A 20,388-nucleotide genomic window follows, 5' to 3' on the forward strand; every position below is an offset into this window, starting at 1 on the left:
TTTTTTTTTTTATTCTATTTTTGTCTGGATATTTCTCATCAAACTAGAGCATTTAAAGAACTTTTTTTTTAATTTCATTAAAATTTTATGTCAAAATCTAAATCAATTTTGTCATTTTTGGTCAAATTTCTTCAAATTTTGATAAAAATGTTTGTAAAACTATTTCTCCAAAAAATGTATCTTTTCCTGCAGGTTTCTCATCAAATCAGGGCATTTAGAGAATATTTTTTGAATTTTTTTGTATTAAATCTTTTGTCAAACTCTGATCTTTTCGTGTCATTTTTGTTCAAATCAGTGCATTTAGAGAACATTTTTGAAAGTTTTCCTGAATTTTAACCCCAAAAATAGATCTAGCTAAGTATTTTAAGGCAAATGAGTGCATATTTACTGATTTTTGAGAAACTTTTTTTTTTTGGAGATTTGCTTAAGAAATTATTGGTATAGAATTTTAATGTAATCAAAAGTTGGCGTACCACAAAAGTATATTTCTTCTGAATTTTAACAACAAAAATGGACATAGCTAAGTATTTTAAGTAATTTTCTGAATTTATTATTACATTTTTTGTCAAAATTGAAACTTTGTGGCATTTATTTGGTCAAATGCTAATAAATTGAAGAACATTTTTGAAAAATTATTTTTCAAAATTTCATCTTTTCCTGCATGTTTCTCATAAAATTAGAGCATATAGAGAACATTTTTAGAAATTTCTTTTGATAAAATTTTTCTGTCGAAATGTTAATTTTCCGTGTTAAGTTTGGCCCAAAACCAAAAAGAATTGATGAAATTTTTGTAATTTTTTTTTTTAAATTTCATCTTTTCCTGAATGTTTCTCATAAAATTAGGGCATTTAGAGAACTTTTTTTTTTATTTTAAATAACATTTTCTGTGTCATTTTTGTTAAAAAACTAAAAAACATTGACTGCCGTCTGTGTGTGATAAGAATTCCTTGTACGACCCCAGTTATGACCGCGTCGATTTAACTACACAGTTAAGACAAATTGCTAACGTTAGCTTTCATTGAGAACGTACCGTTCGTTGTGCAACTTCTGACGTTTGTCTGTTAGCTCCATGTTTTCAAACTGCATTTCATTTTGTTGTTGATTGGTTTGTTGTTGATTGGTCCTTGACAGTTTATTATCCTGTAATTTCATTGGATATATGCTGTCAAATCAAAACAACGGGACATTTTTTGTTTTTAATTTTTTTAAGACTTTTCAGGAAATTATTAGTATTTTATGTTGCTTCTGATCAAAAGTGGATGTTCTAAAAAAATTTGTCTGAATTTTAAATATAAAATTGCGCACAGCTACATATATTTGGGAACATTTTTGCATTTCTTAATTAATTTTGGGGATATTTTAATTTTGAAGACCTTTTCAGGAAAGTATTATCATATGTTGTTTTTTAAAAAAACATTTTTTTAGACATTTTCAGGAAACGAGTTTGGTTAATTTCATAAAATATGTTCCATAATGGAGCTTTATGTCCTGTGTTCTACATGTAAATTTTCCCATGCAACTTTAAGTCAAAGTTATAAAACAGATATAAAAAAAATCTGGTAGAAATGTGTCAAACATACAGTAGGTGAAACGTTAGCCGTGCTATATGAACTAGCTTGTTGTTTAAAATGCTAACAAAAGTAGCTACAAAATGTTTACTAAGGTAAAATAAAAAATTATGAATAAATTACTGTCAATAAAAATGATGAGGTTCGGACACTGGACTGACATACCGTACACTGCCTGGTGGGGTCGCACCATCCTGCTTGTGTCACTACTGAGAGAGAGAGAGAGAGAGAGACAGAGAGAGAGAGAGAGAGAGACTTGTGTATGGATTTATGCAAAACTGCTTTATTTCCACGTTTTCCTTTTTTCCGTACATTTGTCGTGTAATAAATAGACATGAGCCGACGCATCTTTTTTCTTCTCATGCCGATTCCGCACCATGTTTTTTTCTCTCTCTCTCGTTCTCCACACCGCAAACATTTCATAGAATTTACAACTGAAAAAAAAAACAAACAAAAAAAAAAAGGAAGCTTGACACAAGCTGAATGTCCTGCTACCAGCTCCTCGCCGCTCACCTCGTATGTTACACAAACCTCGGAGCTGTTTTCACGTAGCAAATCCCAGGGAACAAAAATATATATATTTATATAATATTCACAGTTACAGTATTTACACAATTCTGATTAGGAAGCAAACGGGCTGAAAAATGAAGACGTTTCCACAAGAAACAATCTTTCAAAAAGGTTCGACTTGTTTTTCTACACTGGACGACCGCGTTTTTTGCGTGTTTTTTTTTTCGCTCTTTAAATAAACAGACCTTTAAACCCTTCCATTCATTTTACTGATCCCTGAAAATACTTTTAAATACTCAGTCTTGTTTTGTTTTTTTCCCAATATAAAATGAAGAGAGAGTTGATGAGAGACGAAGAGATGCATCTTAAAAGTGATAAACCCTGTGGAGTTAAAAAAAAAAACTAGGCTTTCTGTACAACTTTTGATTTACAATATAGACAACACGGCTGGAAAAATAAAAAAAAAAAGTGGATGAGAATATTAATTAATCTGAACTCGGTGAAAGAAAATGACAAACTGGAGAGGGGGAGAAGGGGGGGGGGGGGGGGAGGTTCAGGCCTCGAGTGCATCTTTACAAATATTTTTTTTCTTCTTCTTCTTGTCTTCATCCTAACGATGGAATAAAGAACAATTTTGTCCTGACTGAGCGGCAGAAACACTTTGGTCTCACAGGGAACCTTGAACACTGCTGCAGGAAGAGGTGGAAACCATGACAACCGCCCAACAGCGCCCACCTCTGGTCCACTGTCGCTCAGACAGAGTGACCGACAGAGACACAACCATATGGCACTTCAACATCGAGAGATAAACCCATCTTTTCACCGACCACGTCAACACAAGAGGTCGTCAGAGGTCACGCAGCACTGTCAGTTGAAGGAAGTCAATAACTAGTTAATGACTAGTTAATGACTAGTTAAAGACTAGTTAAAGATTTATCAACTTCTTTTAGTTTAGATGAGTATTTCTGATTATTTATTCTTGTTGAACTTCTTGTGTCTGTGCTCGTCCCTGACCTCTGACCTCTGACTCCGACTGTGACCTTAAGACATTTGAGGCGTTTTCAAATGAGTCGGTCAACGGTGGAATTAATATCGTAGTCACCGATCGACCTTCTCAACGCAAAACAAAACTTTTTGTCACTACAAGTGCCATGCAACGTGGATCGTTGTTTTTTTTTTTTTTTTTACAGTACCCACTGATCTTCAAAGGAACTTTATCAACAGTCACCAACCTGTTTACCCCTCAGAAAACCAAAAGGGCGGTGCAGGGACCGGCTCGTGTCGTCGAGACACGGACGACATGTGAGGGGAACCCGTGCATCAACAATGACAGGCTAACAAGCACTTGGGAAGCAATTCATGTTGCATAGTACTTGTACTGATATTTTGAGCACGTTATGAGACAAAAAACTGCCCCTAGAGGCTAGTTTGATAACACCAGGGCTGCGTCTGCTACTGTGTTCTACACTGGACCAGATGTTCTATCTTTTCCGCTACTCAGTTAGCTCAGCTAGCTCAGCTAGCTCAGCCGTGTGTCGGTACAAACTGTAATCCAGATTAGGATTTAAACAACGAGGAATAATCCAACGTTTGATTTAACTGACTATTTTGGAGATACTGTCCAGCAGGGGTGTCCTTGAGCGTTAACTGTTCTTTTCTGTTATGGTCAAGAGACCTTCTGCAAAGTGGCCTACAGGGGGCAGTGCACTCACATTCATTCATTCATATAGTCACACATACAGAAGATCAACAGATGTGTTGATAAATACTTCATGACTTGGAAGCTTGATGAACGCCTTCTCTCTCTCACGCACGCACGCACGCACGCACAAATATAGTGTACTTTAGTGTAAAGGATCGTGAAGACCGGAGCCTTCGAACCAAAGTGGGAACACTGGAATTTCATCAGTACAAATATCTGCGCCTCTTCTACTCAGTCTTCTTTTTTTTCTTCTTTTTTTTTTTGCATAAACAAACAGGAAGCAGCGCGCCCCGTCATTGGCTGGTGATAGCACGTCTGGTCTCCATACGGTTACAGATTCTGTGGCAGGATTTGACGCGCTTCTTTTCGGGCGTTTCTATTCAGTTTGACGTCTTCCAAAAGCAGAAAAACTTCAGAGGAGGTAGGAGCCGGAGGGCAGGGTTCGGACTTTGGGCTTTTCCTGCCCGCTGTTGGATGGGAACGCCGTCTTCTCGACGCCGACCCCTCACACACGGGGGTGTGTTATTCTTTACCGGCTTGTGCGTCGCAAAAGTGTTAGTCAGCAGCTGATCATGAAAGTGTGTGTCGGACGTAAAGCTTATGAGACGAATGAGAAACGCAACAAGTGTAAAACTGTACAAACCAGGACTCGAACGGAGCCGCGGCCGAAATACTGTGAACGCTGAGGGAAAGACGACCAACGTCAGTGAGTCGGGGTTCTGGGAACTCTGGGTCACTGGCGTAAAAAAAAAAAAAACTCTCCTCGTCTTCTCTTTTCAGCTCAAGAGCACCATGAATCGTAAACATTCTCGAAGTTCACGCAGCGACTGGAAACCGAATCCAGGCGACTTTTGTTTCTCCTCCTCCTCCCAAACCGAACCTCGCGTCGGTCGCTCCGTCTTCATCCGAGGACGCTGATCTGGGACGTGAACGGTTTCCTCTTGGGTCGTGGGGAGGACGTTAGTTGAGCGTTCCTCTGCAGTTCTCCGCTCCGCACAGACAGGGGATCTTCACGTCCTCGATGGGGAACTTGTAGTCGTACGTGATCTCCTCGTTGACGTTGATGGGCTGCCTGGAGTAGATCACGATCTTCTTCTGCGACTCCACCGTGATGACCTTCGCATAACAGTTAGGCTGGAAAAGACGAGCAGACAAACGAGTAAACATCGGTTCACAGGTTCAATCTGAAAGAAACGACAGAAAATTCCAGAAAGTCTTTCCCTTCTGCTCATGCCCTTTGACCCCTTTGACCCCTTTGACCTCTTTGGTCGTTCTCATTTGCTCATTTCTAACCTCACCATCTGATCTGTCTTTTTACCAAGTTGTGACTGACAATGGTTCTCAAACAGTGGTGTATGCACCAGTGGTGGTACTTGGCTCCCTCTGGTGGTTTGTGGAGGAATTCTTTTTATTTTTAAGATGCATGAGACATGGGGAACAAATACCACCGTGTGGTAATAGTCTGGTGATTCCCAAAATGTCAGAGGGTTTTAGGAGTTAGGATTAGAATTAACGTCATATTAGAGTTTGGGTTTGGATTAAGATTAGACCAACACCGTGATGTTACTGTAACAGTGGCAGGTGAACGAGTTTACGCCGTGTGGTTAGAGACAACTACTGCGTCAGTTGTAGTATTACTTTATATTACAGTGAAACTCCGGCCGATAAGTTGGACAACGATGAGGCCAATAATCTGAGCTGAACTGCGACCTCTGCTGCTGCAACCTGGGATTGTTCTACAACTTTAGAACCACTGTTCTACCACTTCCTGTCAGGTCGGAGACCACCGTTTGCTCCGACACGTCTCTCCCTCCAGACGCCCGTCCTCTCACTACGACGTGCGGCTCACGACTTACGTTGCAGCTGTGGTTGATGAATCGGGCAAAGTTGCCGCACTTGGTGGCGTCGATGATGGTGTCGTGGTCGACGCGGAACATGTAGCTGCTGCCGATGCCCTCCTCCTCGTAGCGTTTCTCCCTCATGTCCGCGATCACCTGGAGGAGATTCACGGCAGGTTCGTGAGTTGACGCGCAGAATTTAAAAAAAAGACGTTCAAATGTTTGACTTCATCAGTTATTGTTTGACCCAGAGGTTCAGATGTTTGACTACTGTTCAAGGTCACGTGACCTACTAGCGGCCTCTCACCTGTCTGATGTTCTGACCCACATACTCAATGACCATTTCATCAGCAGCGATGGGCTCCATGGCAAACAGACCCCAGTCGTGGATGTTGGATCTGCAGAACCGGATCTTCTTTTTACGGAACTGCAAAGAAACAACACGGGAACCGTTTTTCTTTTTACGGAACTGCAAAGAAACAACAACACGGGAACCGTTTTCAATAACGTCGTGTGAATCCGACCGACATTTTAAAAATCCACGATGACTGCGTCGGTCCGAGGAGGCCAAAGGTCAGTCCGACCGCGTTTACCTTCAGCTGGTTCAGCTTCAGCAGGTCGCTGTCACATGCAAACGAGGACAAGAGTCGTCTCTGCTCCGACCGCCGCTCCGAGCCGGATCTGGTGGAGGCGTGGACCTGCGCCGGAATGCTCATGCCCTGCGCACAGAAGACACAGTTGGAGACAAGTGTGTACCTGCTTCCAGAAACATCCGAAACACCTCGGTCTGACGGTCACCTGAGTGTCGACCGGCGGCTCCTCCGACTCCAGCCGCGTGCTCTCCAGGTACTTGAGCTTGTCCTTCTTGTCGATCTTGTAGTAGCCCTCGCTCCTGGCACAGCCGGTCATGTGATCCCTCATTCCATCGTCCCTTCTCTTCTTCTTCACTCCAGGGATGTTGGTTGGTGCAGAGGAGTCAAGGAAGAAAAACAGTGGCTCCAAACATTCATGACAACCAGCACATGCTTTGTAAAAAAATACCCTACTAGAAGTTCTGCATTTCCACCACCAGGGGGTGTTGTTATGTGATTACAACAACAACATGACTTGGATTAGTTTGATTTTTCAGTTTACAGTGAAGGATATGAGGATGGTTGACCCACAGCGTGTCGTTCAGCCAGTCGTTGCCGTTGTCCTGCTGCAGCAGCTTGTCGTAGGTGATCTGAAGATATCGCATGTCCTCCTCGTCAATGCCCTCGTTCCAGATGTCGTACAGGATGGTCATCTCCTCAAAGTCGGACCGCGGCTTGAAGTACGGCCGGGGCGGCGTGGTGACGGGAGACAGGCTGTTCAGCAGCAGCTCCTCCCAGCTTCGCCGCGCCCTCCGCGCTGGCTTCACGGGCGTCTCTTCTTCGTAGGAGAGAAAACCATCGTCCGACGGCAGCACCGTCTGAGCCTCCGCCTCTGCTTCCCGGAAGTCCAGGCTCGTACGCCCGGGGGACTTGACGGAGGTAACTTGTGAGGCCAGGCCGGCGAGCTTGGCCTCGTGACGCGGCAGCGCGGACTCCGACGACGGTTCCAAAGACTCCTCGGCCGGAGACGAGGCCGGGATCTTTTTGCTTTTGGTTCGTCCAGATTTCTTCTTTGACACGGCCGTGTCTGACGGCACCGGGGCATCTACGGTGAGACCAGCAGGCAGATCTTCAGGTACAACGGCCGAGTGTTCTGAGGCAGCAGTCGGGGCTTGGTTAGGCAGTGCATTGATTGGTGGCTCTTTGAAGACCGGCCTATCGTCCAGGCTCTCAGAGGACACCTTCCTACTGAGTGTTAGTGCTGCGGGGTCGGGGAAGACGGGGGCGAAGGTTAAGTCTCTCCCTGGAGTACGAGGGACTCCAGCACTGAGGACGGGCGACTGAGCGGGGTAGGAAAAGGGGCTGCCGGGGATGTGGGGCGAGCTGAGCAGCAGGCTACTGCCAGTGAGAGGAGCGTCGCTGCCGGGCGTGTTGGGCACAGTGTCCGTGCTCTGGGACTTCCCCAGACCCCGGCCTCGCTCCATCAGGTCTCTGCCCGGTGTACGAGGAACGTCCTCGTCAGTGGGGAGCCTGTTTCGCTGAGGGACATCGGCTAGAGGACCAGGGGGAGGATGAAGCAGGGAACGACCTTCGATCGTAGGGTGAGGCGGGAGAGGGAGATGCATCGTCGACGTGGAAACGGGTTTGGGAACTGATGTGCTTGGATCTAAGGGGGGAGGAGCTAACAGACCAGGGGTGGGGGCCGCGTCCACATGCTCTGTTTTACCTTTGGCTTTCGAGTCCTGGTCACTGTCAGACACGGTCACTGAGTGAGTGGTTGGCCGAAGGTTTGCTACATGCTCCTGAGTTTCAGACTTCACCGCAGGGACGTCTCCCACTTTGACTGGAAGGAAAAAAAAATATATATATATATATTATTTTCAGGACCTGTTGTTAACTCAGGTGTAAACTGACTGACTCTATACACAGCTGTACTGTTACTGTGTCGTAAGGTAATAAAATACCAGTAAAGAGATGATGGAGTAAAGAAACGTGACGAGGTTTAAAAGAACTCGCCGTTTCCAGAATGATCAGAATCTAGAAATCTTCAGGTCCAATAGAAGTGTAGATGTTTTTAAAATCTAATTTTAACATTTAGCATTACATGACCAATCAGAAGAGCCAACTGACCGGAGGCGTCTTTGGGCGACGGCGGCCTCTCGTCCACCGGCTGCTCTGCTGGACTCGGTGGTCTGCGTTTGGACTTCAGACTTTGTGCCTCTTTACTGCTCTTGTCTTCAAGATCATCTAGAACCGATAGAGCAGGCGGAGTCGGGGGTTTGGCTTCCTGCTCCGCCTCCTCCTCATCAGAAGACGAAGACGACGAGGATGAGGACGAGGACGACTCCGCGTCCCCGTCCTCTGCTTCTTCCACCCTTCTTTTCACTTCCTCCTCATCTTCCTCCTCTGAACTCGACTCCTCCGAGGAGTCCGAGCTTCCTGCGGAAGAGTCCGAGCTGACCTTCGAGGAGGCCGAGCTCTGGGCTTCTGTCGGAGTGAAACAGAAAGGACAAGTGAGTGACGGGAACATTCACTTAATGAAAGACAGGTGACAGGGAGACACGGTGTTAGCGTCTGTACCGTCGTCAGACGAGTCGGAGGACGCGCTCTCACTGGAGGAGTCTTCCTTTTCTTCGTCCTCACTGTCCTCGTCTCCACTCTGCTGAGAGACGGTGAGTTTCGTCATAAAAACATCAAGATTGTTCTAAACACCCGGTAACAAGTTATAAAAAAAACTGACCTTTTCTAACAAAACTTTGGCCACAGCGCCCGTTTTGTCAGGTTCCTCCTCCCGGTCAGACAGAGACTCCTCCTCCTTCCCTGAGGTGTCTGCCTCCTCCTCCTCGCCCTCACTGTCCAGCTCCAGCGGTCGAGAGTGCCGTCGTTTTGAAGAGAGACCGTCGCTGTCCGCCTTCGAGTCGTCCAAGTTGCGATCTGCTTGGTCTCGATCCCGGTCTGAAAAGAGTGAGAAAAAAAACGATCATTAATCAAATGTGTATTTATTATATTTAATTAACATTTATTTAAGCAGTAAAAAATGGAACCTAGATTCAGTTTATAGGGGTAAATAAATATCCTAAAAGTCGATGGATTACTTCAGCTCCTGGTCTACAGCAGGTAACGTCTCCAGTGCTGCATGTACGCAGACGACACCCCCATGTTCCAGCACAGACATATCGTTAACAACAGAATGTTACCTTCGTCCTCCAGCTCGTCGTCAGCTGGCGTTGACGGTCGGGCTCTTTTACTTTCTCCTCCCGACGCGGCCTCAGGCGGACCTTTCCTTTTCACCTGAGCACATCACACAACCGTTAACCACCGACAGGCCTCGCAGCAGAGCGACAACAGTTAAAGAATCCTCCGTTCACAGAGCCAAACTTTTGCAGGTTACCTTGAAGGACGGCAGGCGGATGGCTCCCCTCAGACCGATGCCCAGGCCCATTCCCTCGTAGCCCAGCCCTTCACCTTTGTTCCAGTTCTCCAACAGACTCGAACCCATCGGTTCCTTGGGTTTGGGCCTCTCTTCTTCTTTTCCTTCCACACCCTTCACAGGGGTGAGCGTTGCCTGGCAGAGAGGGAAAAACACCTCATTCACCAGTTGTGCTACTAATTCTGCAACTGTGGAGAGAACTTTTCAAAGGATTCTGAGTATTCTGCAGTCACTGCAGTCGCAGAGGTACACACACAGGCAAACACAATCCGTCTACTGGATTTTCAAGCAATCGCTTTGTTTAACTTCACTATTTGCTGAATTTTTTTCAGAATTACAACAACGCAGCGGCAGCGAACCTCGTCGGATGAGGAGTTCTCTTTGGCGTTGGTTTGTCAACCAGTAGGAGTTAAAGGTTGTTTAATTGAGCTGATGTTTTTGTCCAAGCAGACACAACATCAAACCTCTGACTGAGTCCTGACAAACCTTCATTTGATTTTGCACACTTGTGAGTGAGCTGAGGTTTGTTCTTCAGTGCAAAATCAATGACAGGAGTTCAACTGCTGAAATAATCTGAGCCTTTCTTAAATATAAATAATTGATTCTGAAGAGCCGTCGGTTTGTTCTGTGATTTGATTTGAAGACGATCTTTAAGTGTTTTCACCTCAGTTACACACGGAGGTGAAAATGTTGGTCTTTTCAGTGGATCTGTCACAGTTTAAACTGTGTAGAGAACAAGAAAAACATCACTGGTGCGTGTGTGTTTGTGTGTGTGTGTGTGTGTGTATAAGTCACTTTGACCTGTTGCGTCTGCAATCAAAGACACAAGGACAAACTGTGACTTGAATTTACTGTTATATATTAACAGACTTTGATTGAAAAATAAAATAAAATAATTGAAAACGCTGACAGAAAAGTTCACGATCGGTTTCTCTTCGTGTCCTGGGAGTTTCTGCTGTTCTCCAGATTAGATTCTCTGTGGGGTATGAGGCCGCAGCACTGACTGTCCTCTTGTCCTCTGCCCCCACCCCCCCGAACCCTCCCCATTGTATGTCTCTAAATGTCCCTCTCTCTCTCCCTCTCTCACATCCCCAACATTGCCCCCTGGTGGATGTATCAGGAGCAGACTTTTTCAGTAAGCAGGTCCTACCTTTGCCGAGCGCTCCTTCTTGTCCCACCACTCATCGAAGGCCCTGAACGCCACCACCTCCACCATTTTGCGGTTGAGGTCCCTCTTCATGATGGCCTTCAGCTCTTTGACGATGACCAGGAGGACGCCTTCCACCGTGGCCTTGTGCGGATCCTCCTTCTTCCCGTCATATCCCGGAGGGGGCACGGTGGGGTTGAACTTTGGTACGGTCGGATGTTGCCACTGCTGCCCATGTGACCCGGTGTTGCCGTTCACGGGGGCAGCGCCGATCGACAAGGGAGGATACAGGCCGCCGAACGCACCGCTGTCCATAAAATGCGGAAAAGGATACGGCCCCCGGGTCTGAGCGATGCGACTCAGCATCTGCTGCTGCATCTGGAACGACATGGGAACCGTGCTCCACTGTTCCCACCGCAGGCAGTTCATTAGCTCCATCTGCACCAGCGGCACCATGCTGTGGGGGTAAGGGTTCATGTGCGGAAGCATGTGCGGCGGCACTCCGGGGTGAGCGCCAAGGTGACCCGGGTGTCCCGGGACCGTCGAGTGCAAGTGGTGGTGCGGGATCTGGAAGCCGGCCTGGTGCGCTAGAGTGGGGAAGCCAGGCAGAGGCATGGGAATGGTCTGCATGGGAGAAACGGCCGAGTTGACAACAATGCCCTTGCCACACTCTCCGCTGGCGATCGGAGTCCCGGGCATCTCGTCCTCCGAGATCTCCATGTCCTCTCCCGACGACTGGGCCTGTGTGAAGAGCGGACACTGTCAAAACTGGAATCTCAGGTTTTTCTCCACGACTACGATAATTATGAATAACAAACAACAGAAGAAGAAATGGTCATAAGAACCTGAGCGCTAATGGGGTTTAAGGTAAGTGGGTACCGGCCGACGTTCACGTGAATAAATGGACGCGGAACATTGTAAAAGTTCTACTGTATGTGGCTCTTATATTTTGTAAGAACGTGTTTACTGAACAAAAGAGAAGACTTATTCTGTGAAATGTTCTAAATAAAACTTATTTACCGCATTAAAACATCCAGCAGGGTTTCAAACTAAAAAAGTCGCCATAAATATTAAAGCATTCATTTCACGTATTCACATCTGAAAATGCACATTACACTGTTAAGCTGTCATGTAATTTAAGACTTCATGTTAACATGAGTGTCGTGTTCACACTGGAGCCAAATGGTTCAACAGGACATTTGGGTTTGAAGTATGAACAAAAGCTGAGCTGAAGCAGGTTTTTGGTCACAGTCATTTGATCGTCACCTCTCAGCCACATGTCATGAAAACCACTTTTTAGTTCAGTTTAGGTCAATATTAACACTTATATAAACATGTGAAACTGAAGAAATCAGGGCAAAAGAGTAAAACAAAAAAAAATAAATAAAAATAAACTCCTGCATTATCAAAAAAAATAAATAAATAAACTCCTGCATTAAACGCAACCGTTTCAACGCGACCGTTGTTTGTATTGAAACGTGTGAAGTTGTAAAACTGAAGCAGAGTGAGACTAGCACAGCGTGAGGAGCAGGGGGGGTGGAGTGAGAGAATGAGCCGTTTGCACTGTTTGCTTTGTGATAACCTGAAATGTGAGACCTGAGATGCTGCAGCCAGCGCTCACAATCACACCGGGCTGAACCAGGAAGTGAGCTGCTGAATGGGGCCAACCAGAGCGTGTGTTCCTGTGAGTGAGCGTCAGGTGCGAGTGTCGCAAGGAGGAAATGTGCGAGTGTGCAATTCTCCAACAGCAAAAAGAAACTCTTGTTTCTCTTTTCTAACCGGCAACTGCCAGTACAGACAGACGGTCAGTTGTAGGCGAGAAGCTCAAAGGTATTTATGAAATTGCTCACTGATTTCATTCATAACTAGTCATAGATTTTCTGTGTCATTTTAGTCAAACCTGCAGAGGTTACAGATCCCTGAATGTTCATTTGGAATGAAGACGTTTGTGAATAACGATAATTTTTTTTTATTTGTTCTGAGACCGTTCCTGTTGTGGACTCAACAACAGAAGAACCCAGACCGTCCCTGGTCATGACTCAAGACACCGTTTGTACTTTCACTTTGTTAACAACAAAGTTTTACTACACTCACCTCGCTCTCTCTCTGTTCACTTCCTGTGTCCACTCTGTCAACGTTTACATTCACAACATTAACTAGCCTAAAGCTACGACCACTGAACTAACTTTTAAAAGTAAACGGCACTTCGACCCACTGCATCAAAGCATTTATCAATGAGGTGTAAACGGTGAACGCATTTGTTCCTTACCATGTCCATTTTATCGCTGGGAGTGTGCGCTTGGAAATGTCCATCTTTGTGGTCACTGTTGCTCAACTTCTCAGGGACGGGCGAACTCGTCCTCTTGATCAGCGTGGCAGTTCCAGGAATCGGCTCCTCGTCATCCGTGTCTGGCAGCGGGGTCGGGCTGATGTCCTCCAAACCTGTGCTGCAGGGACGGGATGTTTGCTGCCCGCCTGTGTAAGGGGGGATCGGGGACAACTGAGAGGACGAGGAGGAAATGGGACTGCCCACCATTCGTACCTCGGTGTCCGAGTCCCGCTCCTCTAAAAAAGGCAGCAGCTTTGTCCTTTTCTCTTTGAGAAGCATTTCAATGCGGGAATCCAGGCTGTTGCGCTCTGGATCGGGCGTGGGAGAGCCGGGTGAGGGACAGCGTTCTGGTGTCTGAGGAGGGGGGGTGGTCGGCAGAGGGACCGGTTCTGGGGGGGGCTCGGGGATAGGGGGGGTTTCTGGTCTATCTTTAATGGGCACAAAGTCCGCGGCAGCTGCCAGAGGCGGCTGTGGGGGTCGAAGGTACTCCTCCTCCCTCTGAGGTGGGTGGTGGTACGGTGGCTCTGAGACGGGGTACGCAGGGGGGAGAGGAGCCTGGTAGGGGGGTATGGTGGACTTAAAGTTTGGTGTAGCAGGAGGGGGTGCTGCATAGGTGTAAGATGGGGTGGACGGTGGAGGTTCAGGTGGTGTGAGTTGGTGCTGCTTGAAGGGCGCTGCCTCAGAGTTCGAATTGCGGTACATGTTGCTGCGATACTGAGGCCTCTCCGGCCGGCGGTTGTACGCATCCTGAAACTTACTCTCGTGCCTCCGGGATTTGTATCCTCCAGAGTTCTCGGACCGACCCGACTGGTACGCAGGCGTGGACTGCCGACTGGAGTAATTGGAGTCCTGTGAGAAGGGCGTGCTGCTCGGACGTGGAGTATGAGGAGTTCCCTGGGACTGAGGCGTGTCCTGCCTTAGGCTGGAGTAGCCGGTCTCCAGGGACAGAGGAGTGGTGGAGCTGCTGGGGGGTAACGTCGGTGCCACACCTGACAGACTGCCCTCCGACAACCTGCGGATTGGCTCGCAAGCCTGAGAAAAGAAATCCAGGGTTCAGACCAAGGAACAGCAAAAATAAATAAATAAATCCAAGCACGATCAGGACACATTTCTGTAGGTGTGTGATTTCAGTTCAGTGACGAGGCTCTGCTGCAGAGAACTTGCACAGCAACGTGGATTGCTAACTAAGTCAACAGTCCAACAGTCCAGTTAAAACCACACTGATTCTCTCACTGTTCAGGTGGTGGTTTCTATTAAATGTGTACTTTTGAATAACAACAAATATATTTCATATACCAGTAATGCTTCTGCCAGGCTACGAGGAGAAACTTCCCTCAGTTCCTCTCCACCAACAGGTAGGGTCCTCGGTGTGTAGCTGCCATTCATCAGGAGCTGGAAATACCTGAGGCGATTCTCACCTGCAACACAGAGAGATATGATCAGACCTGAAGCCACTGTGGTGAAGCAGGTTCACTGACAGTGTGTTTTGGTTCAAATACGTCAGCAATACTTCACTAACACAAATGTGTGGGCAGTGCTTTTCACAGGGTGTTATTAAACAAACACTTTGACTTAACCACTGTGTCTAATATTGGCTTCAAATGGTTAAAAAAAGACGCTATTTTAATCCAAATCAACGACATGGTTTCTCCTTGGCACTGATTGTGGCCAGATAATAAAAATAATAACACCACTGTCAGTCATAACCAGTTTTTATGTGAATGTTATGCTGCATGACTGCAACTAAAATAACACAGACATGCAAAACAAACATGAATATTATTTTAAAAGATCTTCACGTGTGTAGAGCGCTCACACTGACAACATCACAGGAGGCTCGGTGTCTGACACCTCACACGTGGTTTTCCCAAATGCAGATCAACATTTAACTCAAACGCTCTTTTCTTTGGGCTGTAAATGACGGCCTGGGAGATTGTTTTAAAAACTAAAGTCTGTACATAAGACTGTGGATTTATGCTGCTCACAGATGAACAAACGGAGCCAACAACAACCTCCTACACACATCAGTCACAGATTCAGGTGCTAAACCAAGGCCAGTTCAAGAGAATATTGAATAAACTTTTTTTTTAAATACAAAGATGACTGAAGCTTTGTGATAATTTCAAAACAGCTCCAGAAAAAAGACCCAATTTTATTAAGTCTAGAGGGACTAAAGGGGGAGAGGGCTTTAACACACCGGCTTGTATTTCTTCAGAGGTCGGAAATTAGGCGCAGTGGGATTAGACGTCACCTGCACCTCTGGGCATTAGGGAGCAGCATAGAATTCAATGAAATTCAATTTTCCCACGTTACTTAGCCGAGCACGTGCATGTAGAAAAAAAAACTGGTGCCCTGTCAGTCATTGACAACAGACACACAGATTCATGTGCCGTCAAACGGAGCTCCTGGAGCAGAGAAGAAGCTCCATCAGTTACTGGGACAGGGCACCGAGCCTGTGCTCTCTGAACGAGTGAATCACTGTGTTTACCTTTTGGGTCCAGCTCCACGTGGATAAGGTTTCCCATAACAGATGTGTTGTGGAGCGACTGAACAGCTGATTTGGCAGCTTTCACGCTCTCAAAAACAACTTTAGCAATCCCCAAGTGCTTCTTGTTCTTCGGATTGTACAGGATCTCCACCTGCTCGATGACCCCGAACTTCTTGCACATGTCCGTAAGAAATCCTTCCCTGATATTGTCGTTCAGCCTGGCAAATGTCACCTCCTTGGGAGGCACAGGACCAATATAAAACTCATCGATCTGGAAAAAGGAGGAGAAAGAGTCAGTGTTAGTGTCTGACAGATGCTGTGAACACGCTGACGTTGACTGACCTGTCAACAAAAACACCAGCATCAACAAAAGGATCAAAGATGAATCAGAGGAGTGTGTGTTTCACCTTTGACTGGTTTCATGCTTCTACGATCACACTTTCACTCAGTGTCCCACACATGATTAGCTTGAGAAGGGGGGTGTGTCTGCAACTTTTTGACAGCACCACTATCAATCGTCGCTCTGAGTGTATACCTTAAATTTAGGCACCGGAAGATCCGTTTCTTTATACTTTGTCCAAAGACGACCGATCCTCGGGTCCCGGACGATGTCCACCGGTGGAATCCCGGGGTTCTGTGGGTGAAGAGGAGAGGGAACACAGCTGTTATCCATCCAAGTCGCAACTTCACAGCAGACTAACTTGTTGCAAAGTGGTAACCGGGTTTAATTTAGGACAAACTTCGGCTTCGTCACGATGTTTTGAGATGATGTAGAACATCCGCGGCCAGGCAACGGCAACACAGCCACATTGTAGCCCATCATGGAGGTCGGCTACTCGGTTACTATTGTAGGCGCTTTCGCGGCGTCACTTACGGGCAGGTTGAAAGTCTGTCCATCGTAGCGATACAGTTTGTGTTCTCCCTTCTTCAGCGCCGGGTCGATGATCAACTTGTAACTTCTACAGTGGTGACTCCGCTTCTCCGCCGAGCCGCAGACAGGATGACTGTCCATGCCGTTCGCCAAACCTGAAACGACAGGGAGAGAAGAGCCGCCGTCGAGCACCGTGCTGTTTCACTGTGGTAGCAGCTCCCACACCACTTTACAAACAGCCACACAAACATGCAGGGTACATTCAGAGTGAGAGGTTTGAAATCGGGATCTAGAATAAATATCCCAGTGACGAAGAGGAGAGCAGGCATTAGGAGAATGCTGGATAGAGAAAGAGAAGGGGGAAAACGAACAAGCTTACTTGAACTCTGCTTTCTGCCATGGTCTTCGTTCAATCTGTTTCTCTCGCCTGGCTTGGACATGGTTCGTCCGATCGAGTGGTTTTTTGTTTCCAGAACGGATGAAAAGACGCGAATCGCTTTCCCTTTTCGCCGCTTACATTACATGATTTAGCTTGAAGAATACTGCCTCCTTTACGGCGAGAGCCAACACATATTGTGTGTATGTGTATGTGTGTCTGCTCTGAGGATCCCTGTCTCTCCTACAATACACCGCCAGGCTTGTCCTCCTCCTTTCGACGGTTGTCGCACTTTCGACACAAATCTATTCCCTTCCCTACTGTTCATTTAACTGTGTTTTTAATAACAACACAGCTCTACCTAACATAACCGTCAATATTGGTTAGGTCCACTATCACGGATAGCTAATAGCGGCAATTGGTGAATAAATCGCTTAATGCTTATTTATGGCGAATCTGCCGTCTTCATTTACCTAAATAGCAAACACAAGATAGACACAAGGGTCAATTTCTTCTCAACTGCTACAGTTAGCTAATAAAAAAGACAACATCAGTTGCAGTTAGAATTTGACAACTCAGAGTCACACCGAAATATGATAACAAAAAGAACAGTTCGGTAGGATTGTTACGAAACTATCTGCCGCAACGACTAAGTTCTATAAGTAGTATTAGTTTCAGTGGAGAGTTTTTATGTTTTTTATGTTTTTAATTATATGTTGCTTTGTTTCGAATTTAACGAGCGCAAGTATGGCAAAATAAATGTAAAGCGTCTCTAAAGCCGTCCTTCGCCTGTTATGAATGCACGCAAACATCTAGTGCCTCAGCGTGTTTAAGTCCGTATTTTGTTTTGTTTTAACGATATTCAAGTCCTTTATGTTGATAACGTTTTTTTAATCGTTCTTGTAATTTATTACAAATTTGGGGGAAGGCTGAAGTCGATTTTCGTTGACATTGCCCGATGTTTTGCTGCTCGGGCAATTGGCTGGTTAAGAGCGGTGGATCCGCGGGCCAATCAGAGCGCAGCGGCGGAGGAGCAGAGTCTCTATTAGAAGCACGGCTCAGGAGTCCTTCAACAGAGAGCTGAGAGAGGGGGCTGAGCGCTGTCGGCAGCCATTTTACCTTTAACAAACACACACAGGACTCAATGGCCTACATGGGTTTCCTTTGTTCCTAAAGGGATCTTACACTTGAATTTCCTTCATCTCTCATCATCATCACCAACCACCATTACGGACTATGATTAAAACTATGATTCCTCCTTTGAAAGGATTGAGAAGAAGGAAGAGAAAGAATGTACTGGATGTAACAGCCCTGTGACATTTTGAGAGTTTTTTTTCCTCTGCCTGGAATCCATCTCTGTCTTAAATAGGTCATGGCACACCCATATACATAAAATAATAGTATTTAAAACAAATATTGTGAAATAAATGTTCAGATAGATTGAAAAAAACCCACTTAAATGTGACCATATGTGTAATGTTTGACTGTTGGCTTTGAACTCATGGCCTTGTAGAAATAGATAACAGAAAAGAAAGTTTTATTTTTTAATATTTAAAATAGTGCTTTTTACTGTGTCAATGTATGGCATGCTTCTGGTGTGATTAAATTGTTTTTTCTGCCTTTGTATGAACCGTCATCAAATTTAAGTAAACATAAAGACGTTCTATACTATTTGGCATGCTGACATACCAGTATAGGACCTACAAGCCTAAAGATTATATGCCGCACTTCCTCAAGCTGAGAGATAACTGGTGAGGGAAAACTAATTGCCCTCTTTAATGTAATTTATTATGTTGACTGATTGATATTCCTATTTCTATGATTAATTATTTCAAATTCTTCCCTCTGACTGCAGCAAGGCATTGATGGATTCAGTAACACCCATCTCTGGAGACTACGTCTACTACGGGGTTAGGATCAGTGCTGACCATTTGGCATCCAAAAAAATCAGAAGTATAAACTGATGGCTTGACCCTTCTTCAAGGGCATATTCAAATTTTCTCTCAAAAACCCCATTTTCCCCTTTTGGTTACAGTATACAGAAATCAATATGCACTCTGTCGATCCTAAGAGGTAGCAGATGGAGAGAAAACTCTCATGGTAAAAATATTTACCTCAGCACTTTGGTGAAAAGCAGTTAACAGGCCTAAACGCAGGGGCAGCAATGTTTTCAGCTCCATCTTCGGATCCTCTAATAATGGCATTAATAATGGGGTGGGAGAGCGTCTCCTGAAAAGGAAGGAATCCATTAGCAGGAAAGAGAGCTCTTTTGACAACTTTTTTTTTTCTTTGATCAGTGGCAGACAAGAAAGAGCTTCTGTCAACCAGCGAGAATGCATCTTCAAGCATCATCTGTGTGTGGGCAATATGCAAACCATCTCCCCTCTCTCTCTCTCTCTTCTTGAAGACAAGATTGCAGTCAAGTATAACCTCGACATTCTCAGAGAGATCTATCATTCTGAAGCCCAAGGAGATGTTCTTATCTTTTAAGAGGTACTGGATTTTTTTTTATTTTAACTCATGACTTGACTTTGTCTACATGTAAGTATACTTAAAGATGAAAGACAACATACAGGAGCACACATAGTGATTCAGATCTTATTATTAAATGTTCACTTATTTACTGAAGGAAAAAATATATTTTAATTGATGTTAGAAACTTACAGTTGGTATTCAAAAAAACATGTAATCCACAGCTTAAAGAGCAAAAAGACCATCATACTAGGAAAAATCTGTACTGCTTTCCATTTGGACAATTTTTTTCTAGGCTACACTTGTTCAGAGGGTTTTCTCTTCCAACTGCTGTTGTTCACAAAATGGCTTCTTTACAGACAAAGGATAGCACTGTGCTGTGAAATGTTGCTGCGCCATAACTGGGTGAGGCTCGATCACTCCAGGGGGACGGAGAGAGAGAGCGAGCGAGAAAGAGAGAGAGAGTTAAAGACAGGGAGTTTCTCTCCCTCCTAGGATTGTGTCGGTTGTTTTCATAACATCAGAGTTTACACGAGTCGACGGTGAAGTATTTATTTCTATCATTTCGCTGTGAGGGTGTAGCTCCCGACGAGGGGGGAAAGAGGGTAAAAACACATTTCAGTGTGCGTTTGAGGAACTATCGTCAGTTGCCTGGTCCGGAGAGTAAAGGCGCCTTTCCATCCCCCACACTGCCATATAAGGTCACAGGAATCCGCACCAGCAGCATGAACAGCAGCAGCTCTTGTATCTGGGTGAAAAGTAATCATCTAGCAACTTCTTGCGCATGCGCACTCCTCTCTCTTTATCTCTTGTCGAAGAGCAAGTGGATAAAGCTTCTCGACTGCGACAAGGCCAGATAATAACCATAAACTACGTGGAGCTATAAAACAAAAAACAGGAGAATGTAATGTATCTGTATTTCCGAGCGTCATTTTTTTGTCAAACGCGGCGCGAATTTTGGCGTTTTAATGTGTGTGTGTGTGTTTGAGGGAGAATGGCGTACACAGCGTTTCCCAAACAGGAATAATCTGGTTCAGGTTGGCGTTTCAGTGCGTGCGTGAGGCCTGTTTGTCCTGATCTCCACT

The 20,388-nt window shown here is 45.4% G+C and overlaps 1 protein-coding gene across 4 annotated transcripts; it reads right to left on the reverse strand.

Annotated features, from left to right (window-relative positions):
- Positions 1-1,452: 1,452 nt before the first annotated feature.
- setd1ba (SET domain containing 1B, histone lysine methyltransferase a) lies at positions 1,453-20,382 on the reverse strand. 4 transcript variants are annotated; one of them, XM_025062720.1, is made up of 20 exons: positions 19,496-20,382; positions 18,946-19,060; positions 16,835-17,950; positions 16,459-16,610; positions 16,120-16,218; positions 15,585-15,855; positions 14,393-14,514; positions 13,037-14,128; positions 10,771-11,508; positions 9,582-9,755; positions 9,388-9,481; positions 8,931-9,145; positions 8,771-8,852; positions 8,321-8,677; positions 6,765-8,033; positions 6,417-6,583; positions 6,212-6,337; positions 5,926-6,045; positions 5,637-5,774; positions 1,453-4,914 (listed from the first exon to the last, which is right to left on the reverse strand). In XM_025062720.1, the coding sequence occupies exons 3-20, from the start codon at positions 16,893-16,895 to the stop codon at positions 4,741-4,743; spliced, it is 5,451 nt and encodes a 1,816-aa protein (XP_024918488.1). In that variant the 5' UTR covers positions 16,896-17,950; positions 18,946-19,060; positions 19,496-20,382; the 3' UTR covers positions 1,453-4,740. The 4 variants fall into 4 exon arrangements, with proteins under 4 accessions (XP_024918488.1, XP_024918489.1, XP_016894042.1 ...); XM_025062721.1 differs by lacking the exon at positions 16,835-17,950; XM_017038553.2 differs by lacking the exons at positions 18,946-19,060; positions 19,496-20,382 and having other exon boundaries at positions 8,771-8,849; positions 16,835-18,077.
- Between the last annotated feature and the right edge of the window lie 6 nt (positions 20,383-20,388).

Source organism: Cynoglossus semilaevis, chromosome 14, assembly GCF_000523025.1.
Source record: "Cynoglossus semilaevis isolate Cse_v1.0 chromosome 14, Cse_v1.0, whole genome shotgun sequence".
Classification (NCBI taxonomy): domain Eukaryota; kingdom Metazoa; phylum Chordata; class Actinopteri; order Pleuronectiformes; family Cynoglossidae; genus Cynoglossus; species Cynoglossus semilaevis.